The sequence below is a fragment of the Apis mellifera genome, linkage group LG9, assembly GCF_003254395.2.
Source record: "Apis mellifera strain DH4 linkage group LG9, Amel_HAv3.1, whole genome shotgun sequence".
Taxonomy (NCBI): domain Eukaryota; kingdom Metazoa; phylum Arthropoda; class Insecta; order Hymenoptera; family Apidae; genus Apis; species Apis mellifera.
The window spans coordinates 521,905-543,323 of NC_037646.1; the positions used below are offsets into that span (position 1 = coordinate 521,905).

Below are 21,419 nucleotides of genomic sequence, written 5' to 3' on the forward strand. Positions count from 1 at the left end.
GAAGACTGAAGTTGATAAAATTAATTTTTTACAAAATAATGTTCTTACTGAGTTTTAAACTAATTAATTAAAAATATAAATATTGTAGAATAAAAGAATTTGTATATAATTATATAATCAAAGAGAAAGAAATTGAGAAAAGAAACAAAATATTTTACAATATATTACAATTATTGTTATATCAAAAAATTTTTTTATTATATTGTAAATGTATATGGAAAATATTATTCTATAATATTCTATAATATAACTTGGAAATATATATTATATATCAATGTTTATTATGTATCAATTCGATATTATATGATAAAAATTTTTTTAATTATTTTGTTGAAATTATTTATTAATAGAATTATTTTCGCTACAGGATCATCAAACATTTTTATTATGATTAAATAACTCAATTCTTCTTAACAAAAATGATAATATATATATAAAATGATTTCATATATATATTTAATATTATTTAATAAGTGCTATTATCAGAAAAAACTTGATTATATTGATTATACTGATAAAAGACAAATTCTCAAAAAATCTTTATAATTTATAATTTATTTACTCATTAAGAAAAAACAAATTTTTTTTGTCACTTTTTTAGCTATTATCATTTATCATTTGTATCAGTTTTGCTTCTATCGTGTTTGTCAAATCTGATTTAAATTAGGATTGTCTCTTCATTTTTTCATAAATGAATTTTATACACTGCTATTTGTTATATATATATATATATATATATATATATATATATATATATATATATATATAAGTAAATAGTCATTGTTATTATGAAGATATAAAAAAATGTATATAATATCTTGTTTATAATATCTTAAAGAAAAAGAAGAAAAATCAATATAAAAGAAGAAAGTGCTAAGAAATGAAACTTATGAAACTTTATATTGAAAATTCCTAATAATTTTGAAAATTTTTATGCGTATAAATGTAATAAAAATGTAGTAAAAATTCAATTTATAATAAATACAATAAATGATAATTGGTAAAAAATAATTAGCAATATATAAATTAAAAAAAATTATTTTTATTTATAAATATATAATGAGTGAAATTTTTAATTTTTCAGATTTCTTTCTAACTTTATTTAAATTATTATTTATTATATAAAAATAAGTTCGATTTATAAAATTAGATTATAAGATTTGTAAGATAGATTTATTTTAATTTTTAAATATTATTTGTAAGTATAAAATAGTCTTCAATATTTCATTTAATTAAATATAAAAAAATAGTGAAAAAAATAATTTAAATTATTTACAAGTATTTTGAAAAATAATTATTTGAAAATAAATATTTTTATGTAACATGAAAATGCAATAATTTTTTTCATAAATTTGAATTTAAATTATTTATCATTAAATTCATTAATTGAATTAATAAAATAAATAAATTAATAATAAATAATTTATACTAAATAATTTCACTTCTTGTTCAAATTTTTTTGGTAGATATTTTTCAATTCAGAAACCGTTTTATATTTTAATAATAAGTTTTATTTTAATAATATTATGAGAGGGTTATAATATATATTATATTATAATATATTATGATACGAATTCATTTGAAAGTAAAATTTTTGAAAATTATTGAAAAATATTTTTTTGGAAGTTCATAATGTTGAGATAATGAAAATTATTCTCAATATAATATCTATTTATAAAATATTTTCGAAAATTTATTTTTTTTAGATTACTATATTCTTTTTTAGATTATCGTACATAAAAAAATTTTATGAATACGAATTACGAAATATTAGAATGCTATTGAAAATTGATTTAAGGAAGTAATTTTATTTTTATGAAAAATAATTTGAAGATAAAAGATTTGAAGATTAAAGATAAATATATTTTACATATATCTAAAATTTAAGAATAAAAATACAATTCTCACTTATCCAATGTTGTTTTACCATAATTGTTTTCATAATTATATTTATATAATATTGATTTTATAATTTTTAAAATTAAAAGAAATATAAATTATATTTATTATTTTTTATATTAAAAAAAATCATTGATGATTTTCAATGCAATTGATGTTCTAAAAAAATTAATAGATTTAAAATGTCTCTACAAATAAAAATTTAAATACGTTTTTCTTTTTAAATTTAAAATTTAAATATATTATATGTTTTAATTAATGATAAATTGTTTGTGATGGATACAAAATACATGGATATAAAGTATTTTATTTTGATTCATCTATGCAATTATAAATAATCTTTTAAATTATATATTATTCATATATTTGTTATGTGCACGTCTTATAAGTAAGAAATGTTTTCAATCTCAAATGATTTTTATTTTTTTAAACAATCTTATTATAGATAGAATTATAAATAGAATTATATATGTTTTATCAAGCAAATATTATAGATTATGTTATCTTTGAAAGTTATTCAAGATCACTTATAATTGTTTAAATTTTTTCTGTATATAGCTAGAAAATTTTTCTCATCATTGAAATCATTTAAAATATGACATATAATTTATTATTTATTGTTTATTTACACATATGAAATATATTTTACTATTACTATTTCACAATATTTGTTTCAAAAGTTTTTGTAGATTAGAAAATAAAAGTTTTTCGAGAAAAATTTATTACTCCTGACAATATAAGAATATTTATTAATAAATTATGATACTTGAGACAGTGGAACCATCATTTAGGAATAGAATAAATCAATATATGATGTGGATTCTGATAATTTTTAAATATGTTATAAAGAACAAAATTTTAAACTTGTATATGTGTGTGTGTGTGTGTGTGTGTGTGTGTGGTGTGTGTGTGGTGTGTGTGTGTGTGTGTGTGTGTGTGTGTGTGTGTGTGGTGTGTGTGTGTGTGTGTGTGTGTGTGTGTGTGTGTGTGTGTGTGTGTGTGTGTGGTGTGTGTGTGTGTGTGTGTGTGTGTGTGTGTGTGTGTGTGTGTGTGTGTGTGTGTGTGTGTGTGTGTGTGTGTGTGTGTGTGGTGTGTGTGTGTGTGTGTGTGTGTGGTGTGTGTGTGTGGTGTGTGTGTGTGTGTGTGTGTGTGTGTGTGTGTGTGTGTGTGTGTGTGTGTGTGTGTGTGTGTGTGTGTGTGTGTGTGTGTGTGTGTGTGTGTGTGTGTGTGTGGTGTGTGTGTGTGTGTGTGTGTGTGTGTGTGTGTGTGTGTGTGGTGTGTGTGTGGTGTGTGTGTGTGTGTGTGTGTGTGGTGTGTGTGTGTGTGTGTGTGTGTGTGTGTGTATTAAACTATATATATATTATACTTATACTATATTATTATACTATACTATATATATTATTATACTATAATTATTATACTACTAATATATATATATATATTAAACTTGTATATATATGTGTATGTATATATATATATATATATATATATATATATATATATATATACACATATTATTGATTTACATATTAATATAATTATATTATATTATGTCAATGATACATCTTAAAATATTATTTTAATTAATTAATTATATACTTTTTTATTTTAGTTATAATAAATAAAACTTAATAGTCGCACTGAATATTTAGAGAGATTTAACAATTTGTTTAAAATTATTTATATTTTTTGATAAAAAATTATTTTCTTTTTTTCTAATAGAATATTTTAAACTTTTCAAATATAAATTTTAGAATTAATTTTATTGTTATATTTTCATATTAACTAGAAAATTTTAAGAATAAAATTGTATAATAATTTTATATTATAATTTTCACATTTTTTTATTTTTTAATTTTAATGAATGATATTTTATTTACACAAGTTTAATTTTATTATTATAAGATTTTTATAGTTTAATATTTGAGAAATTTAAAATCAATAATTTTTGCGAGTAATTATATGATAAATTTTGTGAAAAATCTTTATAATATAAATAAAAAACATCGTATTTTAAATGTAGAAAATATTAACAAAAATATATTTTTTTACTAAAAAAAATTGCATTGCAATGGCATGTGCTTTTTTTTTCGTTAAATTAATAGAGTTGCTAACTATTTTTTATTTTTTATATGAAATGTTATCTATTGTTTATATATAATATATATTATATATAAAATAATTTCTATTGTATTAAACGATAAAATAAAAATTGTTAAAATATTTGTATTTGAATTCAATTATGAATATTCTATTCTAATATTGTTAATTGATCATGTATATTGAAAAATAGAATTATATTTTATAAAAAAAAAAATAATTTTCAAATATAAAAAAATTAAAAAAATTTTTTTTTTTAAATTTTATTATATAATTATTATTATTATCTATTAAATTTAAAAAAAAATTCTTCAAGAGAATGAAATTCTTTAATAGTTTCATTATTTTCAAATAAATATATATATTTATATTTTCTAAAATTAAAAATTTAGTGCACAATATAGAAAAAAAATTCTTAAAAAATTATTTAATATGATATTAAAATCTAACAAATTTCAAATTTAGATTTTTATTTTCGAATATTAAAAAATATTAATATTTTTTTTAAGTCTTCTTGTAGAATTTGATAAGGAAAATTAAAAAATTAATTTTAATTTTAGGAATTTATGAAATTATATGTCTTTAAAAATGTATATTATTAATGCATAATACTTGTCTAGTAAGATGAGTCATGATTATACAATAATAACACAATCATGGAAAAGATTTCAGAATTTCTTTTTTGATAATTATATATATAATTATATAATAAAAATAAAAAAAACTATATTTTAATTTATAATTAGTTTATTTATTATAAATAATTCTGTTAAAATTTTTAAATTTTTTTTAAATTTAAAAAAATATTTAAGTTATAATTAATTTTCAACGAAATGTGAACAAATATTCAGAAATAATTTCTTATATTTCAAAATGATGTTATATTATTTAATTCGAATTGTAATTTAATTGAGATTCTACATTGGATAATTAGTAATAATTTTATAATTTTATAATTTCAATTTTCTATTATTAATTTTTTTTAGAATATATAAAAATCATGAAAATTAATTTCATTTTTCCAAATGATATCGTATTTTTAATACATTACAACTCGATATTCTTTATAAAAAATTATCCATGTACATAAAGAAGTTATTAATCTTAAAAATTATTAGGAGATATTTTAATTTAAATTTTTAAAAATTTATTATAAAAGACAAAAAGGTGAGTATTTCTTGCTTCTTTATTTATATAATTATAATATAATCATATAAATATAATTATATATATAATAAATAAATAAGTATATATATAATTATATAATTAGTTTTATAAAATTCAAATTAAAATACCTGATAAATTAAAATTATTATGCTATGGATTCTAATTATTTATTATAATCCGAATTTCAATTCGAGAATATATATATATATATATATATATATATATATATATATATATACTCAAGAATATTCATAGATTCGAACAATATTTTGAACTAGATCTGAATAAATGATGACTCACTGTTGCTGCATGCGACTTTTTTTTTTTTTCTTTCTCTTCTGGATTTTCTCATCACACTTCTATAAAATATGATAAGTGAAACTAGCAGTTATATTATTGTATGTACATTAGTTTTGCTAAAATACGCTAGAAGGAAATGAAAAAATACTGAACATATTAAAGCAATGACGGAGAAAAAATTGTTTAGATCTGTTTTAATAAAAGTTTTTATAGTATAATACTTATATAATACTGTATAATACTATAATATAGCATAATATAGATTAATATTTTTTTATAAAGATCGAGCTGCATCAAATAATGTATTAAAAAATAAACTAAACTATGTTAAATTAAAATAAATTAAATTTAATTTGAAAAAGAAAATTAATTTCTATATGTCCTTGACACGTTCACTTATAAAAAAAATATTAATAACAATATATATTTTTCGAAACCATCCAATTTCTATTTAAATATTTATTAATTATTTATCATCATTGCGAATGATAATCACGATAAAAATTATAATCGATAAATAAATCAAACGATGATCGTTTCAAGTAAAAAGCACTTTTTATTAAATAATATTAGATAATTAAATAATTAGTAGAATTATTTATAAGCAAATTTATTAAACAAAATATTGTTTATTTTTTTATTTATAATATGAAAAAAAGTTCCGTAAACTTTTTTATATAATTGAATGTCATCTGTAATGATGATAAATGGATATTTTATATTGACTCGCTGGGACAGCTAATACAGATTTTTAATTTTTCTATATGCATTCTAAATAAGACATATTAATTGTTAAATTTGAATAAATTTTTATATATTGAAATTAAATTTGGTTTCACATCCCTGATAGTTTTTTTCATCCTTTATAAAATAAATAAAGAGTTTGGATTAACATTTATTTAAACATTATAGATTTCAATATGATTTTTTAATATTAGAATTTATATTTTTTTCCATCAAATGCTATCGAAAGATGCAAACAGAAATTAACAATTTTTGGTGCTCTCAAATTTATCTCAAATTTTTTTAATATCTTTTATAGATTTTTTCAAATGATATAAGAAGAAAGTGGAATGAAACAAATATTTTTGTTTCGAACAAAAAAAATATAAAAAGATATAAAAAAATTAAAAAATTTCTAATTGACAATGTTATAAAAGTTAACTTATTATCTAATATAATATATATAACATAATATATTGTATTATTAAAATTATCTTGAAATTTTTTTTATTAAAAAATTATATTTTGTTTTTTCGATAAACTGACTTTTATTGAAAACATAAGAATTTATGAATGAAATATGTAATAATAGTATACATGTATATGCAATAAAATAATTATTTCTTCAAATATTAAAATTATTAACTATATATTAACTATATATTTTTTTCATTAATATAAATATTGTTATTTAAAAAAACAAAAAATAACTTTTTAATGACTTTTTTTTAACAGAAAGTAAAATATAATTTTTCAATTAATCAAAATTAATAAAAACACATAAGAAAATTTTGCAATCGATTTTATTATTCCTTTTTGAATTATTTCACAGATTTTTATATTTTATCTAAATTAACATTATTTTAGATGATTTTATGCGATATTTTAAATGATTGAAAAAAGTGAGGAAAAATGTTCAAAATAATTCCTTAATATAAAATAAGTACATTTAAAATAATAAGATGAGGAGTTGTAGGTTAGAATTGTAAGGTTTTTGAAAAGAACAGTTGAATGGCAACAATTTAAAATATTAAATAAAATGTAATCACAAATAAATATATTCAAATATAATAATGAATAATTTCAAATATAAATATAATACATAAATATTTAATAATTTTATTCATTAAAATATTTCAAAATACTATTAAAAATTTTATTTTTAATATTAAAAAAATTCTGTATTATTATTATGAAATTAATACCGATTTGAATTATGCATATGATTGTTTATGCATGAATATTATTACAAAATAGAAAAATGACTGTCATGATTAAATTTTTTATTTTTGAAATTTTTATAATGTCCTTTTCAATACTTTTCATTCTACCTCTCCTTTATATTTAATAATATATAATATAATAATATAATATTTTTAATCATTTTTTTCAAGTAAATTTTTTTAATATATGTATATATAAAATCTAAAATTATTATAAGTATAAAATGTTGTTTTTGTGATCTGAATGATGTACATTTGAAAAAATAATTGAAATTTTAATACCAAATAAATATGTAATTTATTTTACTTAAATTACATATATTAATTAAAAAATATATTAGGTTTTAATATATATATATATGTTATTATTTAATATATATATATATGTTATATGTAAATTTTAAAGAATATTAAAGAAATATCTAAACTAGCTTTATATAAAGAGAATATTTTATTTTTTATAGAAACAAAAAAATATGCATGATATTAAAATGCAAATATTTAATAAATTTGAAATATATTATTTGATTGACAAAATAACAATAACAAATAATTTTTCTTTTGGTAAAATTCTAAATTATAATTAAAATAAGTTCATTATGCAAATTATATTGGCACTTTACTGTATAAATAAAAATACATTGTGAAATAATAATAATTAATGTTTGTACCCTTTTTTGCAAACAATATTAAAATTAATTATTTTAATAAAAATGAATATGAAAATATAAATTATGATCTTAAAAAATACTATATACAATGCTTAAAATTTTGTTGTATTCTTTTAAATGAATATTTTGAAGTTTTAGAAAAATATATGATATATTATTGTTTAATATCAATTTCAAATATTTGAAATGTATGTTTAATTTCTGAAAATTATTTAAAATTATTTAAAAATAATTATTATTATTGTAATTAATGTTTATGTATAATACAATGCTATATAATAAAAATAACAAGATATTTATTACAGTAACAAAAATATTTTTCGTAAGAATATATTATAAATAATATAATTAATAAACCCTTTGTATAAATAACTATAAACTTATTTTCTATAATAATAATAATTAAATTACATAATAATTTTATAGTTAGTGGTCGATCGTTTGTGTAATATTTTGAATGTAAAAAATAAGATTCAATTAAATAAAAAGTTTGTTCTTAAAGAAATTAAAAATTTAAAAAAAATGTTTTGTTTCATTAAATATAATGTTTTTATAATATGAAAGACAATTCATATTAAAAAAATAAATTTAAAGAAAAATTATTTTATAATTTTGATAACATTTATCAAATATGATATTTAATATTATATAATAAGAAATAAATTAATATCATTATATATTTAGATTAAGTAATAAGAAAAAAAATGTTATTTTTCAATCGACCGATTTTTGATTTTATTTTATAATTATTTTAATTATTATACAATTTGTAATTAAAAATTAATTGAGCAATTGATTGAGCATGACTTACTCAACAATCAGAAATTTGATAACACTTCTGATGTTCTTAGTCTATTTTTGAAAATTTTGTTAAATTATGGACAAAACTATTAATTTATTATTATTAAATTAGTTTGAACATATATAATGAATATAAACATCAAATTTAATAAAACTTTTTAAAGATTAAATTGCACCGTTTTAAAAAATAGCAAATATATATAAATGTGTGTGTGTGCGTATGCGCGCGCGCGCGTATGTGTATCTATCTATCTATCTATATATATATGTAAAACATAATATGTAAATAAAAATTCTATTTGTATTTTTATTAAAATTATCACTAGCATTTAAAAATTGTTAAAAATGTCACTAGAGATCGTTAAACTGAGTTTTTTATTAAAAAATTAGAAACAATTTTAAAAAATTAATTTTTGTTCTGGAATTTTGTAAGAATTCTAATAATTTTAAAAATATCTTATTATAGTTTTCGAGATCTTTAAAATTTGAAGATATAATCCTTCATATTACTTATTATTTTTTAAATATTTTTAATAAATTTTTTTAATTTGTTTGAATTATAAACATTTGGAAAAATATTATCATTCAAAAAAATTCATTTATGTCTTGAAATTATTTACAAAAAAAAAGAAAGAAATTCAAATAATATAATCTTAAAGAATTAATAGAAGAAATCTTTAAATTTTTTAACTTTGTATTATATATTTTTAAAGTTATTGTAAAAATTATTTAATTGATATTATGAGAGTATAAATTCTTCTATTTTTATTTTTTTTATTATTTTTTATATTCTTTTAAAATTTTTGTTTCAATATATTTGACTTTCATTTGAATATTCAAAAAAAAAAAAATTTTATAATAACAAAAATTAAATTCTTTTCAATTTCTTGATACTTGTATTCATTTCTTTTTTTATATAATATTAATTTTTATTATTTATCTAAAATATTAAATATATAAAAATATTTTCTATATGAAATTTGAAAAATATATGTAAATTATACATTTTTATAGAATAAAATTTTTTTCATTTCTCAAAAAAAAGATTTCATTAATTCTTTCACAAATTTTAATCTCTTAATTTGTTTTGCATCAAATTTTTTTAAAAGTTCTTTTAGATTTTTACATATTCTAAAATATATCATTTATGCATAAATATTTTAGATTTGTAAAATTATATATTTGAAGTTCACTTTATAAATGCTTCAAATTCTTTTAATTTTGTTTAATATCTCAAAAACCTTTAAAATGTTGATTCACTTTCAAGACTAGGCTCCTGTTTAAACATTCTAAATCCAGTCACACTAGTTACATCTTCTTGATTCTGAATGGGTGTAAGATCCCTCAAAATTATAACAGGACTTCCACTAGCCAACATATGATCTTGAGGACTTAATGGAGGTACATTGGTTGGAGTCAAAGGACTACTTGGACTTTCATTGCTGCTTACATAACTACCAGAGGCATTTGAAATTGGAACTGGAGTTGCAACACCATTTATTTCTGCTGTTGCACCACCTAAAAGCATTTCTTGTAACAAATTATCAATATGTGCAACTCCAAATAGTCTGACAAATTGAATTTGTTCAATCATTTGCCAAGAGATGGATTGCAGAGCTGGTAACGTTAGGAGGATCTCACCAAACCGACCACGACTGTCATATTGTCGATCACTTATATAATCCTCCAAGTTGATCTGAATTTGATAACGCAATTGCTTGATTCGTTGTGGTTCACTTAAGCCTTTTGCATCTATTAACAAAAAAAATAAAAGTTTTAGATAAAAAATATTAATGAAATTTATTATTTAAATAAAAAATTAAAAATTTAATAAATTTAATAAAAAAAAATTTATTACAAAATATTTTTTCATATATATAAATGTATATATATAAAAAATATATAATATATAAAAAACAAAAAAGTGAAGACTTTAATTATTTAGATAATATTTATGAAAAATATAAAATGTTTCAGAATAAGTTAATAAATAATGAATATAAAGATAAAAATATAAAAATCAAAAAATAAATAAATTTTGTTATATAATTTTGTTATTTTAAAAAAATTAAAAATTTTATTGTAGAATGCATTGTAGAAATGCATTATTATATATTATATATATATTTTTGAAAAATAATATTTTATTATAATATTAATTATTAAATTTAATTTAAAATATTAAAAAATGTCATTATTATATTATACAATAATAATAAATGATATAAGTAATAAATGATAATATTATATCAATGATTATTATAATTAATAATTATAAAAATGTAATAATTTAAAATTTAATATTTTTATTGTTAAAAATTTCTCATATTTTTATATTATAGATGTAACATTTCAAATAAAATTTTAAATTCAAAATATAATATAAAATGTTATAAAACAATGTGAAAATGTTGTTGAAATGTTACAACAATATTTAATATGTAATAAAAAAAATAAATAATGAAATGTTTAAAAAATTTTTTTAAGTTTTCAAAATTATATATATAGTATATTGAAAGAAAATATAGTATATAGTATTAAATTAGTAGTAAATTATAGTACTAAATTATATAGTATATTGGAAGAAAAGTAAAATTTAAGAACATATATATATGTTTCATGTATATAATGTATTATATACAGATCATTTCCAAAGAATAAATTAAAAAAAATTCATATATAAAAATGTTAGATTTGTTGAGATTTATTTATTTATTTATAAACTATTTGTGTACAAAATTCACATTAAATGAAATGAAAAAGAAGATAAAGCGAAAAGAAATGATGATGATAATGAAATGGAAATAGAGCGATTTCATTTTATTTACATTTCACTTTATTTAATGCAAATTTCAATTACTTATTGTTTAATAAATAATCGTTTATTTTTATACACAAATTTTTATATTTTTTTCGATTTTTAGAATCGATATTCTAAAGATAGTTCATGAATAAATTAACATGCTATATAAACTTCATTAAATTTATGCAATGAACTGATTTGTAAAAAAAAAAAAATAACACTTTGAATTTTTATATTTTGACTAAACAATATTTTATTATTATATTAAATAAAAGAATATACAAACAAAATAATGTACAAAAGAAGTTTTTGCATTTTTAATCAAATAATCAATAAGTATATATATATAATAATATTGAAAATAGTGTCATCAGGACGAACAGAACAAAATGAATTGTGCAAATGTTACTTGTATTATATATCGGAAGTAAAATAAAAAAACAGAGCAAGTCTGCATTCATTTATTATTTATTTCAGTATGGCAACGCTGAACAGCACCGATCATCAATTAAATCTCATTGAGACAATCGTTCTCGCGTGCCGGCAAATCTTCATTGACATACAAATTTTACAAATTGACATAATCAATGAGATATTACCAAAGATTATTGAGATTCTTAGATAAAGATACATAGACAAAAAAAATTTGTTTTGGATATCTAATTATTTGTTAGCTTACCTATTTGTTTTTTTATAATAATTTAATTTATATATTGCAAAGTATAAAAGAATATATTCAGTCAATTTTATTTTTTACTATTTAAAATTTTTTATTAATCATTTTATTAGATTTTTTCAGAAATTTATGCTATTAAAATATGCTGATTGTTATATATAAATTATTCATATTTATATATAAAACAAACACATATAAAAGAACGAAAAAAATATTTTTATGTTTTTGATAATTTTGACAATAAATAAATTTTTAAGCATTTCATGTTCATTTTTTGCATATATTTTTGAATAATGAAGAATTTTATTTACATAGTAGAGCAAAAGTTGGTAATTTAATGAAGATTAAGTAAAAGTAATAGGAAATAAGGAATAGAGAATTTAATACATCAATAAATTATTATTTATCGAATAATTATGTTTTCAATGATTCATCCTTTAAAATATGATATTTAAAATATATTAAGAAAACAAAAAATGATCAGTTTCTTAAAATAAATTTAAGATAATATATTTTAATTTATTTATTATCTTTTAAACTTATTTTATAATACTTAAGATAGAGAATTTATATCTTGAAATTGTTATTTATTATTTTTTTCATTATATAGAATTAGTTACTTCAAGATTTTTATATATTTATATATTATATAAAGAATATTTATTAAGTTGTTATTGATTATTATTAATTATGGTAATAATTATTCATTAATTATGTAATGTATAATAATTATATATTCATTAAAAAATAGAATTTATAATAACTTAAAAAATATAATATAATCTTAATTGATATATTAAATTCATATTAATAATTATATTATTTGAATTATTATAAAATTTATTATAAAATTATTATACTTACTGGGATCGAAAAAAACAATAGCCTTTAAACAAGCAAATTCTGTATCATCGATTTGCACTTCATTTAAGGGCTTTACTAGTTCATCCATTACTCTGATTCCAACCTTGCTGATGTCCAAATCCTGATTACGGCCCTCTGCGGACAATGATATAACTGATAACTAAGGTTAAGCCATTCCTATCCATATCTATTACCCAATTGACTGAGCCCAGATCGAAGTTGGTCAAGTATTAAAGGAAGCTGTAAAACCAATAACCGATGTCTGCATTTTGTATTCATGCTGATGCGACTAGCAACGTGAAAACCGGACTCAGTCTACTAACTACTATCCCAAATATACGTGCAATTTAAACGAGACTACCGATAATTTTATTGACATTTATTTTTATTATTCTCAATTTAGAAGATATTAATTTCTTTTTTAATTATATTCTCTATATTACATTTTATTAATGAAATTTAAAAAGTATTAAATAAATGTATTTATTTTTTTTTAGAATTATTTTATTTATTTTAATATTTAATAAAGAAATTCAAATAAAATTTTTTTAAGTAATTTTTTAAGTATGCATAATTTTTGAAAATTGATTTTAAAAATTAAAATAGATCAATACATATTGATCAATCAGAACATTAATGCTATAGATATTATTTCTGAATAAATATAATTTTTTCTTATTAAAAATTTAAAATAAACTTAAAAGAAAAAAATTTTTTGTATTTTTGATTTTTTTTATTAAAAATATAATTATGTAAATTTAAATTAATTTTTAAATTATGGAATAATCAAATGTCAGATACAATATAAATTTCTTTAAATATTATGCAATTTCTTTAAATAATGCAATATAATCATAATTTTTATTTATTTATTATCATAATAATTAAGTTATTTTTTATCAATGAATGATTAATTATATAATGATTAATAATATAAATAATAAAAATACAAATAATGATTAATTATATAATATTAATAAAAATAATATTATTAAATTAAGTTTATTAACTTTATATTTTACATAATATTACATTGTATATTTTATATATTAACTAAAATAATTTTTTTTATAATGTTTGTATATCATTAAAATTTTATTATAAATTTAAATATTTAATATATCGATTGTCTCGTTTCATGATTATCCGAATTTCATAATAATTCAATGTAAATGTTAGTACGCAATTATTATCCACAAAAATAAAAATAAAATAATATATGAAAAAAATTAATTAAGTGTTTTGCTTAATTTTTAATGATATGTGAGAAATGATTCAACATGCAATAGTCTCACCTATATGTTCCAAAAATTATGCCAGACCTATATTGTATAAATTAAAAAATAAAAAATTATTTATTTTAATTAAATCATATTTTTTATATTAGTATTATAAATGAATAATATTTGTTATAAATTTATTATAAGTGTTTTCGAGATTATATATCTATAATAATATCACAATATTTTTACATCTGAAATTACGATTAGGAAAGATATTTTGAAAATGTTTTAAAAATTAAAAATTTTTATTTATTTATAAATTTTTCAAAAACATTTAATACTTTGATTAATTTATAACATGATTAATCTATATTTATTTATGTCAAATATTCTAGACATATATCACAAAAAAAAAGTGATTTTTTGATAATAAAAAAATGAATTATAATAATTTATAATCTACATAATTTGATCATTAATTGTTTTTTATCAATTTGAAAAACAATTAAATTAAAAACAATTTAGATTAAAAACAAATTAGTATAACTTCATAAAAATATAAAAATATAAAAATATATTAAGAAGATAATATATAAATATAAAAATATATTAAGAAGATAAATGTCATTATGTTTAAATCATGAATAAAAATATATGCTTAAAATATATTAATATAATATGAATAATAATATATAATATTTGTGATATATCTTTGAAGAATCTATTTTAGAGATTAAAATAAACAAAAAATTGTTTATAATATAATATAATTTATGTTACATGAAACAGACGGAAATAGAGCAAGAAGATATGGCAATGAGACAAAGATTGAGCATCTTATTCTATTTGTGTTTCATCTAACTTGAATTATTATATAATTCATTATATTATTATATAAATTTAATAAATTTTGACTGATATATTTTTGTATACCAATTTGTTTATTTTGACCTCTAAAATTGATTTTCCAAAAATTTACTAAAGATGAATATGTTAAGATCTCATATATAAAATAAAAAATATCTATATAAAATATGCATAATAAAATATCCATAATATGTGTAATAAATAGAAATAAGAAAAAAATATTAGCAGTAATATAGTTATGTATGAAACATTTTATTATTATTTTAGTAATATAAATTACAAGACATTATTAAAACAATAAGTTTGAATATTTAATTTATAATACGTAATAAAAAAATTCAATTTGTGATAAATTAATATATTTATTTTGAAAACTAACGTACAATTTCTTTAAATATCATTCTTGTTTTGTCAATAAATTTTTTGTCAACATTTTGTTACTTAATTTACAACAAATCATTTTATATATAAAAATTTACAATATACTCTAATCTTTTTTTTATATTATTTTAGTCATTTTTAATATTAAAATTTGTTTTATATCATTATAAATCATATTTATAATCATCATATTTCATTTTCTTAATTATTATGAAAATTCAATCTCCAATTCAAATTCTCAATTATCATCAGAAAACTGGATATAATGAATTTTGTATAATGAATTTTCTCTGCAATTATTGCGATAGAAAGCGAAACAAAAAACAAAAAAATTATTAACTAAATAATATTATAACTTATTTTATAACTTTAATTATAACTTAATTTACTTATACGGAATATTATATTAGATAAGATTTTTAATTGATATTAGAAAGAAAAAAAGGAAAAAAGAAAATTTCTTTTTTCATCGATAGAATTCTTATAAAATATAAGATTAGAGTTATTCAAACTATTTAATAAAATAGTTCAATTATCCGAAAGATAGTTTCCGAATTTCAAAGACCAAAAGATCATCTTAGGACACATCAGGAATATATAGTTTGTTTATACGATAAAATATATATAATAAAAAAATATATAGAAAAATAGACTATATATTACATATCAAAAAACACCAAAGATAAATCAAACGCGATCATTTCTCCTAATCTATTTTTAATGATCTTTTATATTATATAATTATCATTTTAATGATGAATAGTTCATATAGGATATGAAACTATTTCTTTTGAATAACATTTTTAAAAAAAATAACCTAGATCTAGAAAATTTAAAACATTAGAGTTTAATAGATAAAAGTTTAATCCAATTTAACATACTATTCTCTTAATTTTTTAATTAATCAATTGATCAATCTCATTATCATCTTAAAAATCTCATTTATTCTGGATAAGTAAATATATTTATTTATTTAAATTGATAAAAATTAAAATTTAGTTTAGTGTTTCAAATCGAAATTTTTAACTCTAATTATGAAAATTATATTTGCAAAATATCAAGACATTGTTGGAAAAATACGGAATTTATCCGAAAAATCAATATTATTTATAATTTTATTAGATATTATTTTATTTTTATTTTTTAATTTTATTATTCATTGATTTTATTAATAAAAGTATATAAAAAATTTTATACTATTTTATTTTAAAAAGTGCAAAATAGAATTTGATAATATAGAGACATTTTATAAAAATATTTCAATATTACAATATATTGCATTTAATGTTAAAAATTATTATATCATTTTTATCATTTCTTGTATTTTGTTTATAAACAAGAGATATTTATAATTTATGTTTCTCTCGGGATAAAGAATTATTGAAAAATATTTATTTTTTTGATTTTTTTAAAAGTAAGGCAAATTATTTAGTTTTTCTTTAAATTTGTAATTATAAACATTTTTATTAACTTTTGGAAGAATTTATTAAACTGCAAAATAATTAAATTTAACATTTCGAATAAATTAATATTATATTATTATCTAATTATTTTATAAGAACTTTATTATTATTTTAATTATTTATTTATCAAAATTTTATGAACTATATTATTTAAATAAAAAGATAAAAATAATAAAAAATAAGTATATATAATAAAATTTGCACATATTATATTTAAAATATAAAAAATAATACACATAATAAATAATGTCAAAACAATAAATTCAATAAATTTTTGATTATAAAATGAATTATTTAAATTACTTTTTAAATATTTTATTCATAACTGTATTTACATAAATTATTTCAAACATAATTCCGAATAAATAAATATAAATGAGAATATAAATGTAATATCTAATAACAAAATATCTAATAATTTTAAAAAGAGAAATAATGTAATATTAAATGTACAGCATTTTTTATTACACTATCAGTATTTATAAAAACATTCTAAAATTCCATCACTTGATATCAAGAAAAAGCGGAATGAAAGAAAAAACAAACAAATTTGAAAAAAGTAAAAATGTTATTTTAAATATTTTAATTGAAAAGAAAAAAAAAGAAAAACTTAAAAAATAAATTTAAGAAAACTAAAAAATTGAGAAGGGTAAAAAAAAAAAACAAAAAGAATTATTTGTGTAGTTTGTTTGAAAAATAGTGAAAAGAAGTCAATATTCAAAAATTGAATTTGTATTTCCGAATACTTTGATAATTATATGATCATTACAAAAATATATTAAAGCTATTCTGAATTATTTAATAATTTTTACTTTTATAATTAGTAACTGGTCATTTTCTCTCAAAATTATGATCTATCAAAATTAATTATTATAATAAAGTTGATTACTTTAGTGTTTTAATTTGATGTTTAAATATTGAATAATTTATGTATATAAATAAGATAGAAAAATATAAAATATTATATTATTATTATTATTATTTATTATATATATATATATATATATTATATATAATATTATAAAATATTATATATAATATTATTATTAAATTATATATATATATTATATAAAATAATATATATATATTATTTTTATTAAATTAAAATAAATTAAAATATTATTAAATATATATTATTATTAAAAAAGACTTTAAGCATCAATCATTAAGAAAATTTTTTCTATAATAAATAATAATTTAAAACACAAATAAATAAATGTAAATAAAATAAATAAAAAAAAATCAATAATAAATGAATATTTTTGTTATATATTATATAATATTTTAATTAATTAATATTTTAATTAATTAAATAATTAAAAATTATATTACATTTTGAAACTTTTTTTAAACAAATATGATTTATTTTCATTTTTTTTGCAATTTATAATTTATTGAAATCTTATCTATCTGTCAATGACATCAACAGATAGAACAATACGATGGAATCTTTACACTGGAATAATATTTTTAACTGTTTTATTCTGTATGAAAAATATTATGCAGCTACAAAAAAAATATTTCGATGTGATAATTAATTGATGATAAATTTGAGTCCAAATTTTTTCTTTCATTTTCTAGAAGATTTCTAGAAGATTCATTTAGAAATCAAATAATTTTTTAGAAATAAAATATAAAATATCAATTTGATATTTATAATTTTTGTAATATAATTGTTTCGAGAAAAAATGTTTTTATTATAAACTGATTAATTCAAATATGGATAAATAAAATTGCAAAAAAAATTTATTTTTTATTTTATTTTTTGTTTATATTTTAATTTTAAATTTAATTATTTCATTGTTATTATATTCAATTTAGTTTATTGTAATTATTATTATCATTATAATTAAAATTTGTATTATTATAATAATTATATTAGCATTATATATTGTAATACATAATATAATATTATTATTATAAATTTGTATTATTATAATATTACGTGTAATTTTAAATGTTTTATATATTCTACATATCTAAAATTTTTAATTTATTAAAATATTTAAACTATTTAATATATAATTATAATGCCTTTTTATTCAATTATAAAAAAAGTAGATATGATGCATGTTTATTATGAATGTAATTTGATGTTTTTAATGCTTTTCTTGATCAATAATAATAATAAATTTATTATAATAATACAAATTTATAATGATAATATTATATTATGTATTACAATATATAATGATAATATAATTATTATAATAATACAAATTTTAATTATAATGATAATAATAATTACAATAAACTAAATTGAATATAATAACAATGAAATAATTAAATTTAAAATTAAAATATAAACAAAAAATAAAATAAAAAATAAATTTTTTTTGCAATTTTATTTATCCATATTTGAATTAATCAGTTTATAATAAATACATTTTTTCTCGAAACAATTATATTACAAAAATTATAAATATCAAATTGATATTTCATATTTTATTTCTAAAAAATTATTTGATTTCTAAATGAATCTTCTAGAAATCTTCTAGAAAATGAAAGAAAAAATTTGGACTCAAATTTATCATCAATTAATTATCACATCGAAATATTTTTTTTGTAGCTGCATAATATTTTTCATACGGAATAAAACAGTTAAAAATATTATTCCAGTGTAAAGATTCCATCGTATTGTTCTATCTGTTGATGTCATTGACAGATAGATAAGATTTCAATAAATTATAAATTGCAAAAAAAAAAAAAAATCATATTTGTTTAAAAAAAGTTTCAAAATGTAATATAATTTTTAATTATTTAATTAATTAAAATATTAATTAATTAAAATATTATATAATATATAACAAAAATATTCATTTATTATTGATTTTTTTTTATTTATTTTATTTACATTTATTTATTTGTGTTTTAAATTATTATTTATTATAGAAAAAATTTTCTTAATGATTGATGCTTAAAGTCTTTTTTAATAATAATATATATTTAATAATATTTTAATTTATTTTAATTTAATAAAAATAATATATATATATATATATATATATATAACATTTAAAATTACACGTAAAATTATTCTTGTTTCAATTATAGATAATGCGTTTATAGAAAGTCAAATATTGTGATAAGTAAAAGTAAAGATTAAAATATAGTATTTAAAACATTAATAATATTTAGTAAAATAAATAATTTTTAAATCTTATAATACTTATTAATAAAACAAATTGGCAAATAGAATGTTATAAAATGATTAAATTATTAATCTCTTAATTTTATAAAATCTTAAAAATCATTAATAGCACATAATTGTGTGAATTTATTTCAAGCATGTGATATATTGGGTTGGCAACTAAGTAATTGCGGATTTTTTTTAGAAAATCAAAGACAATTTTTTCATGGAACTAAATAACTTTATTCTGTAATGTGTTGCCCATTTTGATCAATGATCTTTTGCCATCTTTCAGGCAGCATCGTAATTCCATGTTCATAAAACTTCTGGTTTTTATTAGCAAAAAACTGAATTTGATATCATCATCATTATTGAAATTTTTACCATTCAAGGAGTTTTGTAAAGATCGAAACAAAAAGTAATCAGATGGTTCAAGGTCAGGACTATATGGTGGATGTGGCAAAACATCCCAACCAAGCTCCAATAATTTTTGCCGAGTAACGAAAGATGTGTGTGGCCTTGCATTGTCATGATTGAATACAACACCTTTTCGATTTGTCAATTCGGGCCGCTTTTCTTCAACTGCATTGTTTAATTTCGTTAGTTGTTCAATGTAGACAACAGAATTGATTGTTCGGTTGGGTGGTAAGAGTTCAAAATAGACAATTCCTTTGTAATCCCACTAAACTAATAACAAAACCTTCTTTTGATGAATACCAGCTTTTGATGTTGTTTGAGCTGCTTCACGTAGCCTGCTCCACGATCTTTTCCGCTTGATATTGTTGTAAACAACCCATTTTTCATCGCCAGTTATCAGTCGTTTTAAAAATGGATCATTTTTATTATGTTTCTTTAGCAAATCGCAGCTGTTAATGCGTTGCGTTAAATGCTTTTCTTTCAGTTCGTGAGGAACCCATGTATCGAGTTTTTGAACTTAGCCAAGTTGTTTTAAGTGGTTTTCAATGCATGTATGTGATACATGAAGTTTCTCTGCAATCTCACGAGTTGTACTGTGACGATCCGAATCGATTATTGCTTTGATTAGATCATCATCAACTTCAACTGGACGACCAGAGCGTTTTTCGTCTTTGAGTGAAAAATCACCAGAACGAAATTTATCAAACCAAT

At 17.1% G+C, this 21,419-nt stretch overlaps 1 protein-coding gene across 4 annotated transcripts in view; it reads right to left on the bottom strand.

The window, feature by feature from the left end:
• Positions 1-10,026: 10,026 nt before the first annotated feature.
• LOC102655120 (hepatocyte nuclear factor 4-gamma) overlaps positions 10,027-21,419 on the bottom strand; it is a 259,440-nt gene continuing 248,047 nt past the window's right edge. For 2 of the 4 annotated variants that reach the window (XM_026442761.1, XM_026442762.1), the window contains 2 exons: positions 13,228-13,380; positions 10,128-10,636 (listed from right to left, as the gene is read on the bottom strand). In XM_026442761.1, coding sequence (XP_026298546.1) covers positions 10,128-10,636; positions 13,228-13,380 — 662 coding nt within the window. Of the gene's footprint in view, positions 10,637-13,227; positions 13,381-21,419 lie in introns of all 4 variants that reach the window. The other 2 variants (XM_026442759.1, XM_026442760.1) reach the window with 2 other exon arrangements.